Here is a 13586-nt window from a genome sequence, read left to right as displayed (position 1 = left end):
TCCACAGAGAGCTCAGGTGAGGTCCAGCAGGTCCCAGTGCCTTCCCAGGCCCAGCAGGGGCTTGGATCTGCAGCAGGCCTGGGATTGTCCCTAAATCCCATGGTGAGTGATGGACACTCAGGTTTCTGGGTCCCCACCCTCGGGGACTGCACCCCTGCTGTTCCCCATTCCCCACTTCTTTGTGGAGCCTGGCCACTGGCTCAGGAGCTGCTTTTGCTCCCAAAGGATGGGCAGGGGATGGAAAAAACATTGGGGTTGCTCCAGCCATGATCCTCCCTGGCTCTGGGCACATCCCTGGGCTGCAGCCCCTGCTCTGGCAGCAGCACTTGGATCTCCCCTTGGACTGTGCAGGAGGAGAATCAGGGCTGCACGGGAAGGATGTCACCCAGATGTGGCACTTGGCAGCCCCCCATGGCCACGGGGAGGGCCTGGCAGGTGTGGGAAGGTGGTGCCAGGTTTCCTCCCTGTGGGGGACGTGGCTTGGAGCAGGTTTGGGAATGAGGAGCTGTCCTGCCTCCCCCAGCTCCATTCAGTCCCAGCCAGCACCTTGGTTTATGGCAGCTGAGGGCCATTGCGATGAATTCAGCATCCCAGTGTCTGCTCCCTGGGAAGCTGGCTCCTGTTCAGGGCAGCAGGAGGGGCTGGCAGCCCTGGCAGGGAAAGGGCCAGGACAGCTTTCCCAGCTTGGTGGCACGCTGGGTTTTGGGATAGCCCCTGCTTTCTGTGGGCAGTGACAAAAGGTGGCACTGGGAGAGAGTGTCCTGCCTGGGAAAGTCCCCGACTGCCATTGCTGCTCCCAAAATAAGGGAGATCCTGCCAGGGACTGTGCTGGCTCTGCAGGAGGATAGGGAACAGCCTTGGGGTCATCAAAAACACAAACTGGTGCAGGCAGAAGCACAGCCCATTCCTGCTGTGGTCCCTCCAGCTCAGACACCTGCAGGGTTTGGGGCGACACACCAAGCCCCATCACCTCTGGGGATATGCCTGAGCATTTCAGGAATCTCCCTTCCTGTTCCTTATGATTTCCTGGTGCTCCAGGGGGATTTGGACAGCTGCATCCCAAGCTACATCCCAGCATTTCAGTGCAGGAACCAGCAGCCTAGGACAGAAATCCTCCCAAATCACCTCCCCTACGACCATCAGAGGCACTGCAGAGCTCATGAATTTTCCCAGGGAGTAGCTGTGGAAAATGAAACCCCGGGTAGAGATGGACAAGATGAGATAGTTTGCATTAAATGAATGGAGATGGGTCCTGGGAGGTAATTCCAGCAGAGATAAGATGAATTGCAAGCACCAGTTGTAAAGCATTTGTAAAGTCTAACTCAGCCAGGAATTTTACTGCAGGAGATGCTCTATTAGAATTTACTGCTGCAGTTGGAGCAGCTGCTACTGCCCAAGCTATAAACCCCTCACTGAGCTCCTCACCACTCCCTGGCACCTCTGGAAATCTTCCAGAGAAGACTGAGAAACCGTTTTCTGCCTTCCCACATGGAGCAGCCCTTCAGAGGGAACAGGGCTGGGAGTCAGGGCCACATTCACAGGCCTTTTGTAAACATTTCACACCCAGCAGGATTTACTGTTCTTAGCTTGGCAAGAACACGGGGAATAAATCCAGCAAACCTTCTGGAGGCAGGGGAAGGTGGCAGGATCCTGCAGGACAGGGATGGAAGAGGGTGTCCAGGCAGAGACAGCTCTCAGCTGCCCCAATCCCATCTCCTTCCCTGCAGCTGGAAGAGTGGGATTGAAACTCGGGCAGCACCAGCTCAGCTCCAGGCTAAGGATGAATAACTGCTCTGGAAAGGTGTGTGGGACCCTCCAGGAGAATTCACACCTCTGAGGACACATCAGAGCTTGAAAACCAACCACCAAATGGGCAAAACAGAAGCTGTGCACTGGACATGGTCTGGATTTAACCCAGGAATTGCAGCACTCAGCAAGGTGTTAGTGAAGCTCAGTCTGAGCCAGCAGCCAACTCGATTGTAATCCCAGCCTGTCACCTCCACCACATCTGATAAATTGCTGGCAGTGTTTCAGAGGCTGTTCCCAAACAGCTCCATCACTCTGACACCTTCCTTTGGGCATCTGCCCCGCTAAACAGGATTTTGCTTTGCTGCCCAGATTCACTTGAAGGACTTCAAGCAGGTTATTAAACAATTTAAACTTCCTATAAAACCAGGAAATGCAGTAAGGATGCTCAGTGTGCTGTTTAGCTGGGAATCCTGGGCTCATTACTATTTAATGAACCGAGTGGCTGCCGGCAGAGGTCATTCCAGCAGCTCACACCCGGCCCCAGGGCTCTGCCTGAGGGATGGAAATTGAAACTTTAATGGGCATTTCCAGGAGAGCAGCTTGCCCTGGCACTGTCACCCGAGAGCCAGCAGTTAAGCAAGTGATTCTTAATCAGTTTTCAAGCCCCAGGAAACAGGCTGAGGGCAGGAGGGGCTGTTTTGCCCCAGCACCACATCTTGTGATGATTTACAGGTGCACTGAGGTAAGGCTGGTGACAAAGGCCATCCCCTGCTCCTCGAGGTGGAACTGCTGACATGACAGACGAGCCTGGAGGGACAGGACCAGGGGGAATGGCCTCCCACTGCCAGAGAAATCCATGGAGCCATCCATGTGGGGAGATGACACCTTCAGCTGCACAGCTCAAGAGCACTGGAGGCAAGAACCACTGAGGGAACTTGCTGAGGCTGCAAGGCTCAACCCCAGACCCTCAATCCCAGATTTCAGCTCCCTGCTTGCACAAGGGGAAGCAGAACTGCTTTGCCAAGCTGAGCCCAGGTGCTGTGGCAGCAGGGAGGGAGTTGCTGGTGCAGGAGCAGCCTGGCAATACCCAGCTCCATGCCCTCCCTGCTTTCCTGTCCCCTCTCTGCCCCAGACACACAGCCAGGGAGCAGCAGTGATAAACTGGCTGTCGGTCCAAGCACAAGGTTATTTTCTAGGACATTAAGCAGAACCCTCAGATGCCAGCTTGCAGGAGAGCCATGAAGAGTGACAAGACACCTGACCAGAATGCAAAAGCAGAGCTGCAAACTTAACACCTTTCCCCCCCCCCCTTTATCTGTTAAAAATAGCTTTAGAGGGGAAGCTCAAAGCAGTGTGAGGGGCTGCTGGCTTTAGAAAATGAGCAGTTTCAGCAGAAATATTCAGTGACCACCACCCAGAGAGCTCTGATTTTTGGTATCTCAGCCATCCACATCTTAAATTAAACATTCAAGCTGCAATGCAGCCCAGTTGTTCGGCAGGGGCTAATAAAAACCTGAAAGTCTTTACCCAGCTTCCTTTTTTGTAGGAATAACACCACTAACATCCCAGAATTATCTCCATCTACGTCTGCCTAGGACTCCAAATCAATAAATTGTCTCCTCACCCTCAGATTAGCTCGGTTAGGTAATTTTGAAAGCAGCAGCAGCACTTCCCCACTGTTAGGCAGAGCAGCTCTGGCAGCTGAATTAACATGAGATTCCCTCGTTATCCCAGAGCAATCCCACTCCAACAGTGTCCTTGGGGAATAATTTGCACTGACCTCAACAATGAGGGAATTGGGAGTGCTGTATTTATTATTACTTACATTCATCGAATTTAATATTTGGAATGAAATTTCTGATTGGAAAGAAGAAAAAAAAACTGGACAAAAATAAAACTACCACCTATTTCTCTGGCAAAAAACCCAAACCTGCCCTTATTAGAACAACATTACATTTTGGATTTCCCTCCTGCCACTTTCATCCCTGGCTCAGCCTCAGCTCTGATGTCCCAAGCACCCCATGAGTGCCCAGATCCTTCCACAGAAATTCCTGGCAAGTCCAAGTACTCACTGCTTCCCCTCTCTGCCCAAAGGAGCTTCCCTCTGCAGGGTCCTTCTCTCCTGGCATCCTGTCAGTGATGTTCTCAGAACCCCACAAGTCCTTTGGCCACATTCCCCTCTTCTTCCCTCCTCTTGCTGTTACACAAATCATCCCCTCCCTTGTTTTTAAGGAGCAGCAACACCTTCTGCCATCGAATTTCCAAGAAAACTGCCAATTCTCTTTAAAACCCCACAGCAAAACCTGCAACAGGAAACCCTGGGAGCATGAGCAGGGTGATGGATTAGAGCTGCTCCATCCTCAGAAACCAAGATGTTCTTATGAAGTGGGATTAATACCACAATATCCATTTTTTTAACCCCATAAACCTTATTCTTAAACCATCAGCTTCTCATGTCTCTTCATGCAAGTTTATTCCAGGAGTTAATCCAGGGTTGTTGCTGTTTTCCAGACAGTGCCCTCCCTCCATCCCTTCCCTTTGCTAAGCAAAGAGGCCCCAGTCTTAGAGCAATTAATTAGTGCAGTAATTTGCCCAGGACACAGAGGAGAAGCCGAATTTGTCCCACTCTGCAGGATTCAGCTGAATAAAAAAGACAAATAGCTGTGCTGTGGGATTTTAAAAAGCTGCTGTCAGCACTCCCAATGCAACCAGACCTGGAAATTCATTCGTCTTTCACTAAACAATGGAAAAAGGAGAAGCAATTACAGTAGACAAAACTAATTACAGCAGAGCTGAAGCACAGCTCACAGCACTCACTCTTCAATCTGCATTCAAAAAGAAAAATCCAACCCCAAAACCACTCCATCAAGAAAAGGTGAAAAACTGGGAGTGGGAGAAAAGTAATTTTGCAGTGGAAGGGGCACTTCAGCATGGCCCAGACTGGTTTTTGGAAGGAGAAACCTTCAGGTGATGCTTGGCAAACAGGACACAGGGATTTATCCAGGAATGATGGCAGTGGGGGGAAGAAATGAGCTCCCAGCTCCTCCTCATGGGTCCCATTCCATGCTCACCTCACATCCAGGTGAGTTTTGGGTGGAGGTTTGTTAGCTGCCAGAAGAACTGGAGCATTAGTAATGCCAAGGTCTGGGGTTAATCTGCAAGAGCTGCACTCCATGATCCTTGGGGGTCCCTTCCAATTCAGAATGTCCTGGGATCTTTGTGGAGCTCAACTTGCACACTCGTGGCTGAACAGCTTCTCCTTCCATAGTGAAGACAGAGCACCCCCAAGGTGAGGTTATCCCCATTTCCTGCTCTTCACAGCCATCCCTGCCTGACCCAGAACACTCCAGGGGTATTCACACCTTCGGGTGAAATGACAGAAGAGAATCCAAAGCCTCCTGTAAAGCCCATTTAATCCCTGGCCATGGTCCAGGCTGGCAAGGGGCAGTGACAGCTTCTGAGAGAGGCAATTCCTGATGCCCAGAGCTGCATGTCCCACAGGCCTGCCTCCTGTTCCCTCTGGATACCAGCTGGGAAATCCAGCAGACAGCAAAAGGGAATTTTAAGAATCCCTGCTTAACACAGAGACAGGCTGGAAAATGGATTGCAGGGAGAAAACCTGAGGTGGGAAGAGCAGGAGGAACGGGACTGGGCTGTGGATGGATGTGGCAGACACCACCTCAAGCCCCATTCCCTGGGGATGTGGGCCACACTTGGGATTTGAAAGCCTCCACAAGGCACTTCCAACACACAAAGCTGCCACTGGCCATGGCAGAATGTTGTTTTTCCCCCTGGATCCATAAGGAGGTTCAGTCTGAAGCCTTGATCCTGGAACCCCATTCCTGAGTCTCCATGGCCACTGTACAACCCTCAGCCCAACACAGAGCTTCTCCCTGCCAGAGAATCATTCAGGAAAATCCTTTCAGATCATGGAGTCTAATAATTCCTCCAGCACTGACAGGGCCACCACTGCCCCATGTCCCCAAGTGCCACCTCCACACGGCTTTAAATCCCTCCAGGGATGGGGACTCACCACTGCTCTGGGTGGCTGTGCCAATGCCTGAAAATCCTCATATCCAACCTAAATCTCCCCTGGCACAACTTGAGACCATTTCCTCCTATCCTCTGATTCTATTCCAGGATTCTCTACATTTCCAGCCTGGAAAAGAAAAGGCTGGGGGGGAACTCTTCAATGTGCAGCAGTACTGGAAGAGAGGGTGCCAAGAGGATGGGGCCAGGCTCTTCCCAGCAGTGCCAGCATCCCAGGAGATGCCCAGGTACCTGTCAGACTCCCCCTCTGCCCCTCCTCCTTGTGCTGCTCCACCAAGCAGAGGGATTTCCCACCTCTCCCTTCTGGTATCACTGCAGTGCTCTTTCATTTTCTGGCTGAAATGACCTGCAATGCAGAGGCTCACTTGCTGCACTGATCCTGCTGCCAGATCTGTAATCCTCAATCCCCCTGGGGAATGCCTGGAGTAGGAAACCACTTGGCATGGCAAGCACGTCAGCATTTTCCTGGCTGCATTTTTTATTGTCTCTTTGCTGCATCCCTGACTTCAGTTAAGTTTTCTTCCCTTTCATCCCTCACTTTCTCCAGCCTCCCCCAGTGCCTTGAACTGAGGTCTCAGCATCCCTGAGGTCCCCTCTTGGACACACCTGTCCAGGTGTGACGGGACAGCACATTTACTCCCATCCATCCCAAGATTTTCATGTAGGGCAACAAATCTGCAAATGGAAAAAAAGTGGGGAGACAGAACTCTTCCCTTGGCAGTGGCATCCTCTCTTTCCTGGGAGGCTCCAAAGGCTGACTGATGGAGGTAGATCCCCTGCTAATCCTGCCCCTGCCATGCTGGCATTTACAAGTTATTAATTACAGGGACCTTGCTGGAAAAGCAGTGCAAGCTGCAGAGCACCCAGACTTCCAAGCAGCAGAAGATGCTTTTATTTAGAGAAGATGGTGCAGTTTTTGTTTTCTTTTTTAATTACTATCAGCAGTGAGAGACATTAGTGCTAGAAGAGAACTCGCCCACTGCATTGGTTCCTTTGAATATTTCCATAAATGAAACAAAAAGTAACCCTGGCACAATTTGAAGTAAACATCACATTGCTTACCCCCATTTCTTCTACCCAGTCTCAGTCCTATTCACCTTTTGAAAATAACTGAATGTCAGCCTAGTTTGGGATGGAAGGGATCTTAGATCACCTCATTCCACCCCTGCTGTGGCAGGGACGCCTTCCACTGTCCCAGGCTGCTCCAAGCCCCATCCAACCTGGCCTTGGACACTTCCAGGGATCCAGGGGCAGCCACAGCTGCTCTGGGAACCTGTGCCAGGGCCTGCCCACCCTCACAGGGTAGGATTTCCTCTGAATATCCAATCCACATCTCCATTCTTTCGGTTTAAAGCCGAAATCTGGGAACCAAAGCAACCAGAGGAAAGCCTGGTTCTAACAGACCCTGCTGCTGACTTGCAGGGACCCACATTTCACCCTGTGCACTGGGGAAGTTCCCCACATTCCTTCTCTTAGCTATGTCAAGCAGGAAATGGAGCCCTGGAGCCTTTGTGGTTCCTTAGCATCTCTCTTTGCCTCTAAGTGGTCGCTGTGTGCTCCTCACACCGTGCAGGAAAGGCACTTCAGGGACAAGAGGTTTTCATGGAAATCAGTTTATGGCAAGAATGATGGGATCACAGCACAGCTGCTGCTGGTTCTGTTCGGGAAGGAGAACAAGTAGAGGCATGAAGGGGGTCTGGTAAAAATGCAAGAAAAGAAGAGAAGTGGCTCCGCTGGTGGATTTGAGGATTAAAATAATTTTTAAGTCATAGAGGTGGTGAAAAGGACCCCAAGCAACAAGCAAAGGACAGAGCTGTCAAACCAGCAAGGCAGGACAATAATTTTTATAGGACCATGAATCCATATAAAAAAGCAGGAAAAATGGGATTTCTCAAAGGAAGAGGCTGCAGGAGCTCAGGGGAAAAAGCTGAGGCCTCTGCAACAGCTCAGTGGGAAGAGTGGAAGTGCAAAAAGATCCAACCCAACCCCACAGCAAAGAGCTGTGTTCCATGAGGAAAAGAGAGTCTCCAAAACCAGGGAGTACGTGGAAATGATGGATCATTTGGCACCTACCAGCTGCAGGAAACTGGGAATAGCTCAGAAAGGAGGTGGTCACTGACAGGCAGCTTCTGAGTGCAGTGAGAAAATCCAATGTGGAAATACTGCCCACAGAGGGATCCCAGAGCTGGAGAGGGAATGCTCCTGACACAATTAGGCAAATCAAGCCTATTAAGGGACAATCACTCTGAAGGGTTGTTATCAATCACTCCCCTTGCTTTCTTTAGGCAATTATCCTAATTGCATCAAGGCTATTAAGCAATTATTTTGATAACTGGAGCTTTTCTGCCTCTTAGTTTTTTTGGCAACGTTTTGTTCTTTGTATAAATGCCCCCTCCAAAAGATGTTTAAAACTGATTTTAAGGATGTCCTTTTCCTGAAGCACAAGATTTAAATTTCTGTGTAAAAGCACCAAGTCTCTCTCAAGAAAACATTGATTTTTATCCCTGGGTTTTCCCTCACACCTCCCCCCCCACCCAAATCTCCCAGGGCACCAGGGATTTAGTTCCACTTTTTTATTATTCAACTTTTTATACATAATAAATACAAACTTTTTACAGCCAATATAAAGAAAGCATTTGCACTGATGCTTTCAGGGTGTACTGAGCTGTACACGATGCGACGGCCGATACATGCCCTGTATGAAGAAATCATAGTTAAAAAGGAGGCATCTTTTTACAACTTTTCTTCCTTTTTCTTTTTTTTTTTTGCCTTTTTTTTTTAACTTTTGTTTTTTAAATAAAATTAGCAGCTCTTACAGAAAATATTTTAAAATACAACTAAAGAGACTTTTAAATAAAAATTTTCTGGATTTTTGAAAGTCCGGGTGTGAAGGACACAGACCTGTGTCCTGGCCAAAAGAATTGAACATGAAACTGGTGAAACTGGCCAAAAGAATTGAACATGAACATTATGGCAAACTCTTGGTTTTCTTCTGCGTCGTAAAGGTCTCAAAATATTTGCAAACAGTTAAACCTTTTTTTTTTATTTTAAAAAAACTTTTCTTTTTAAACTTAAGAATAAGTTTGATAAACACATAAAAAGACCTCAAACAGATCAACAGGATAAGAGGTGCAAAAGAAGGAATAAAATATGGAAAAGACTTCATTGGACAGTCACTGATTCCATAACTGATCCATGAATTGTTGCCCTCAGACAGCCCCACTCTTGGTTAAGGATCCCACTGGGAAAGGAGACTGGCAAGCACTGGATGTCTCGGAGACCCAGCCTGGGTTGGGATTTCCAGGTATGTGCAAAGTTTATGATAAAATCTTGTTAGATGAGTCGTTGGGTTTTTGTTGTAAATGCAGCCTCAAAAAATAGCCCTTGTTAGTAAACTAAAGGTTGAAAACTTACTGGCTTTGAGAAAAACCATGAAAACACAAGAAAACCCACAAACAGCTCCAAACCCAACCTTGGGATGCCTTTGATCTGAAGTTTTCATCTGATGGAGAATGCTGACAATATTTTAGTCGGTACCCAAGGAAAAACCTCCTTCCATCCAGTTTTTCCCTCTCCTCCAACCATTCCGCTCCACATTCAACTTCAGAATGTTCTTTGCCCTTTTCTCTCAAAAACCTGAAATCCAAGCTCCCTTTTCAGAGCTTTCTGAGGGAAAGGTGAAACTCTTTTCCTTTCAGTTTCTTCCCTGAGAGGAACTGGGCACATCTCGGGCACGAAGGTGGTGTGAAGGCAGAACCCGGAGCTGCTCCTGGCTCCCTGGCTTTGGCTGGTTAATGGGACTGGGGTGGGAAAAGGCTACAGGGCCATCCAATGCAACAACTAAATGCATGTAAATACTCTAAATGGAACTGCTAACTCTAGAACTCAGGTGGTTTGATGACAAAGATACACTGCTAACGTTGGATAATAAAGTACACGGCAATAACTGGGATAAGAGTGACCCAAATGCTTTAAAAAAATAAAACAAACCCAACAAAAGAACCAAAATCCCCAAAATCTGCTAAGAGGAAAAAAAAAAAAAAAAAGAAAAGAAAAAGCAGCTCAATTTCCAGATCTAGACAAAAATCTCACTTGCTTTTTTGCTTTTCTACCCGTTGGTTTCTGCTGTGGAAGAAGATGTTGCTGCTGGTTCAGCACCTCCGTGTTAGATCCTCTATGAGTAAATGCACTGAGTAAACACAAAAATCCAAAGGCAGAATGTTCAGCTGTGAATCACTGACAAGGGGAGCACCCATGGAATGAACACTTTTGCTTCTCCAGGAGATCATTTTCCCATCTCTTCCTTTCTGCAGGGGGATTCAAGAGGAGCCAGCCTCTCCTTTAGACTTCTTTTTCTGTTCCCTTTTTCATTCTTCTGATGAATACCTGATCAGGCAGGTGATGCTACTGGAAGGATCCACAATCTTTAACACATTCCTATGGCAACAGTAATATACTGTACTAATGCACAGGAGCAAAGGATGCTAAGACTAAGCTGCATGAACGGGGCTCTTTCTTTGTCTCCACATCAAAATGGAGCATCTCCAGCCAAGAAAAAAAGCCAATCTTGGCCTGTCTTGGTTTGTGCTAAGAGAAGAAGAATGATGTAGAGAAATCCAAACAAACAAACGAAAAAAAACCAACAAAAGGCACAAAATATTCATGACTGTGGGAAGGAATCCGCCAGGTCACTGCCACATCAAATCCTCCCTATCGCTCGCTCTAGTCCAAGTCTTCATCATGCAAAGGTGCCTAAAAACGAGATTGACCAAAAGCTGTGTTTGGCCTTGATTGTAGCACTACTAATTAGCCAGTCCCCTCGTTACACCAGGGTGATCTCCACGTCCTCGATCTTCTCCGTGGGCCGGCGGTGGTGCTGCGTCGGGGGGGGTGGAGCTGCTCGCACCTGCAACACCCAGAACCAGCCTGTGACTACCCCAAAATGGCCAAACCCCACCAGAAACCCCTGGCACTTCCTGCACTGAGCTCCAGGCTCGCCCCTCCAGAGGATGCAAACAAACAGCTTGCGGGTCCAGAGGGATGCAGCTCCAGTGCTGCCCAGTTCAGCCATCAGGGATTTTCCTTATGACCTGTCCCAGACTCCCTCCAGGGTGCAATCCCAGATTTATTCCATGGGTAAGCCAGGATGGAAACCTGGCAAAGGCTCATCACATGCTGAATCTGATGGAGATTTTGCCTGCCATTTCTGTGGAGTGGGAGCTACCAGGATGTTCTGCTGCACCTGATACTTCATCAATCACCGACCTCAACAATACCCATCCAAAATGTGATGTTTTTCCCTCAGTCATTTTTGCTCCTGTCAAAGATCATCTTTAGTGCCAACAGGGTTTTTAGGACACCATTTCAGAATACACCAGACTTGCTCTGGAAAACATGAACTGTGGAGCACTCCTGCACCAAACTGCCCCATACTATCTCAAGATTTAGAATACATTATTTAAATATCCAAAAATGCTCTTTTTTCTGCAACCTCGTTCACTGAGAAGGCCAGGAAAAGACAAATGTTATGTTTTAGTATGACTGGGTTTAGGGTTTTGAAAACCCCACAACTTGATTTCAGTTAATCATAGGAGATGGACTTTGTCAAGTTCTAAGTGATTTAATTCTTCCCTTCCTTTTCTGGCAAATGTCCTTTTTCTAGACAGCAAAGACAAAACAAAGCCCTCATCATTAGGAAACCTGAATCTAAACCCCTCAAACCAAAGGGGGTGGAAATAAACAGAATCCCAAATATGCAGGAAACTGCTGGAAAGCAGGAACTGTATCAACCATAGGACTGACCTCTTCTCGGATTTACTCCCCGCCTCTTTTTCAGCTCTGTTTAGGGGCTGTTACCCTTTGAATATCAATATTTATAATATTTTTAATATTATTATAATAATAGAATATTTTATTAAATATTTTATCAATAAAACCCACAGGATTTGCTGGTCACTTACAGGCCTCAGTTTGCCATAGGAACTTTCCGGAGGAATTCGTGGAGGTTGAGAGAATCCAGGGGACTCTGAACCAAAGCTGTTTTCTGAGGGAATAAGCAACACCCTATTACAAAGAAGCCCCTCAGTATTAGTGAATTTATGTTGTAAAAATGCTCTTTTTTTTTCTTTTTTTGCCCCTCTGAAAGGTTTCTAAATGAAACCTTTTCCCAAAATGTTTGCAAATTTCTCACCATTCGTCGATGGAGACCTGGGGAAAAACTGGGATCCTCTTTTATCCGGGCTGGGATAGGGACTGCTGGGAGGCTGGTCGTACAGAGGCAGTGGTGGCAGGGAGTTGTTGGCCTTTGGAGTGGGGGATACCTGAGCCAAACAGAGGGAGAAGCTGTAGCAAATCCTCCTTGGCACATTACACACACAAACACACCAGTTTTCCAACCCATCCCTACTCCAGCAAGTTCCCTCCGGAGGAAAAGCAGCTGGCAGGAAAGTTTGGGAAGGAAAGCCAAGGTATCCAACAGGGATTCAATTTTTTTAAATCACAGGTTGCCACTGAACAGAAATTTTCAGCCTCTCCCAGGTAATTCAGAGAGGATTTTTGAAGGTTATTCGAAACAAAAAGGTTGCTCGGCCAAGTGGGATTCACACAGAAGTGTTGGGATCACGAGCTTTATACCCACCCAAAATGCATTTAAATGTGCATTTTTGTGGTTTTCCTAAATCTAGGAATAAAAATACTGAAAAATTCCCTTGTAGAAAACATGGAAGTGCAGTTTTTATCTCCAAACTCCACACTGGAGTGTGTCTGATTTTCTAATATGATATAAGGATTACAGAACTACACTGCAGAAATCAGGCATTTTCTGCAAAAATTACTGTAATCCACAACTTGGCAGTATCCTGCCCCTCAAAACTGAGAGCATACAGAACAGATTTCAGTATGAAAACACTAAATTAGCACTGAAAGAGCCTGTAGTTCTCTTTTTGCTAGGTTGCGACATCTTAGTCTCTCATAAATTAATGACAGGAAGTAAACTGCAAATTTTCCTTTGATTGCTTTCTATCCAAATACCTGCCTTTATTCACAAATTTGCAAAAATAAATCAGTTGATAGTTATTAGGCTGGGTAAGAAACTAAAATTCAGGCACTGAGGGCTTGGGTTGTTTTTTTTTTTTCTTAAATTGGTTCTGATTTTTTTTTTCCTTAAACACCTTCTGATGTTTTTTTTCTTAAACCAGTTTCAATTTTTTTTTTCCCCCTGAAGAAGTGACAGAACTTAACAAATAATAAACCAAGCCAACACCTCTTTCCATACCTGGATATCCCCAATCCACTGAGTCTCTCCATTCTCTGAGGCCGTGAGCTCTTCAACCAACACGGAGGGGAAGACCCCGACGCGGCCGTTGAATTCTCCCTCCCAAAAGCCATCATCATCCTGGTTTTCCTTGTTCAGGATGCGGATGATGGCTCCCTCTGGGAAGGACAGCTCGTCATCTGTCTGCCCCTCGTAATCATAAAGTGCTTTTACAAAACAGACTGCAAAATGGAAAAGGAAAAACCCAATGAGCTAAGGAAAAAATGGAAGCGTACACCGAGTTTGTTAGCTGGAGCTGGTGATTTTGAAGTTCTTTTAAAGATTCTGTTACTGCTGGGACAGATGATTCCAGTTTTCCTTAATTTTGATCTCAGCTACATTTTCCTTAATTTTAATCTCAGTATGAGCTGAGGAGGCGAATTATGCAGATTTAATATGAGAGAGAGATAATTACTGAGATAATTACTGGGAATGGCTGTGTTCAGATATGGGTCAGTCTTGCCCTGCAACTCCC

General features: G+C 47.0%; 1 protein-coding gene across 2 annotated transcripts in view; it reads right to left on the bottom strand.

Moving 5' to 3' along the window:
* Window positions 1-8357: 8357 nt before the first annotated feature.
* The window catches only part of FCHSD2 (FCH and double SH3 domains 2), a 122905-nt gene continuing 117676 nt past the window's right edge, over window positions 8358-13586 (bottom strand). For both annotated transcript variants that reach the window (XM_059871468.1, XM_059871460.1), the window contains exons 17-20: window positions 13073-13293; window positions 11990-12119; window positions 11760-11842; window positions 8358-10705 (exon numbers count right to left, since the gene is read on the bottom strand). In XM_059871468.1, coding sequence (XP_059727451.1) covers window positions 10622-10705; window positions 11760-11842; window positions 11990-12119; window positions 13073-13293 — 518 coding nt within the window. In that variant the 3' untranslated portion in view covers window positions 8358-10621. The remainder of the gene's footprint in view (window positions 10706-11759; window positions 11843-11989; window positions 12120-13072; window positions 13294-13586) is intronic.

The sequence above is a fragment of the Haemorhous mexicanus genome, chromosome 2, assembly GCF_027477595.1.
Source record: "Haemorhous mexicanus isolate bHaeMex1 chromosome 2, bHaeMex1.pri, whole genome shotgun sequence".
NCBI classification, from domain to species: Eukaryota; Metazoa; Chordata; class Aves; order Passeriformes; family Fringillidae; genus Haemorhous; species Haemorhous mexicanus.
The sequence above is the reverse complement of the archived record's forward strand: the minus strand, read 5'-3'. Positions and strand labels throughout refer to the sequence as shown.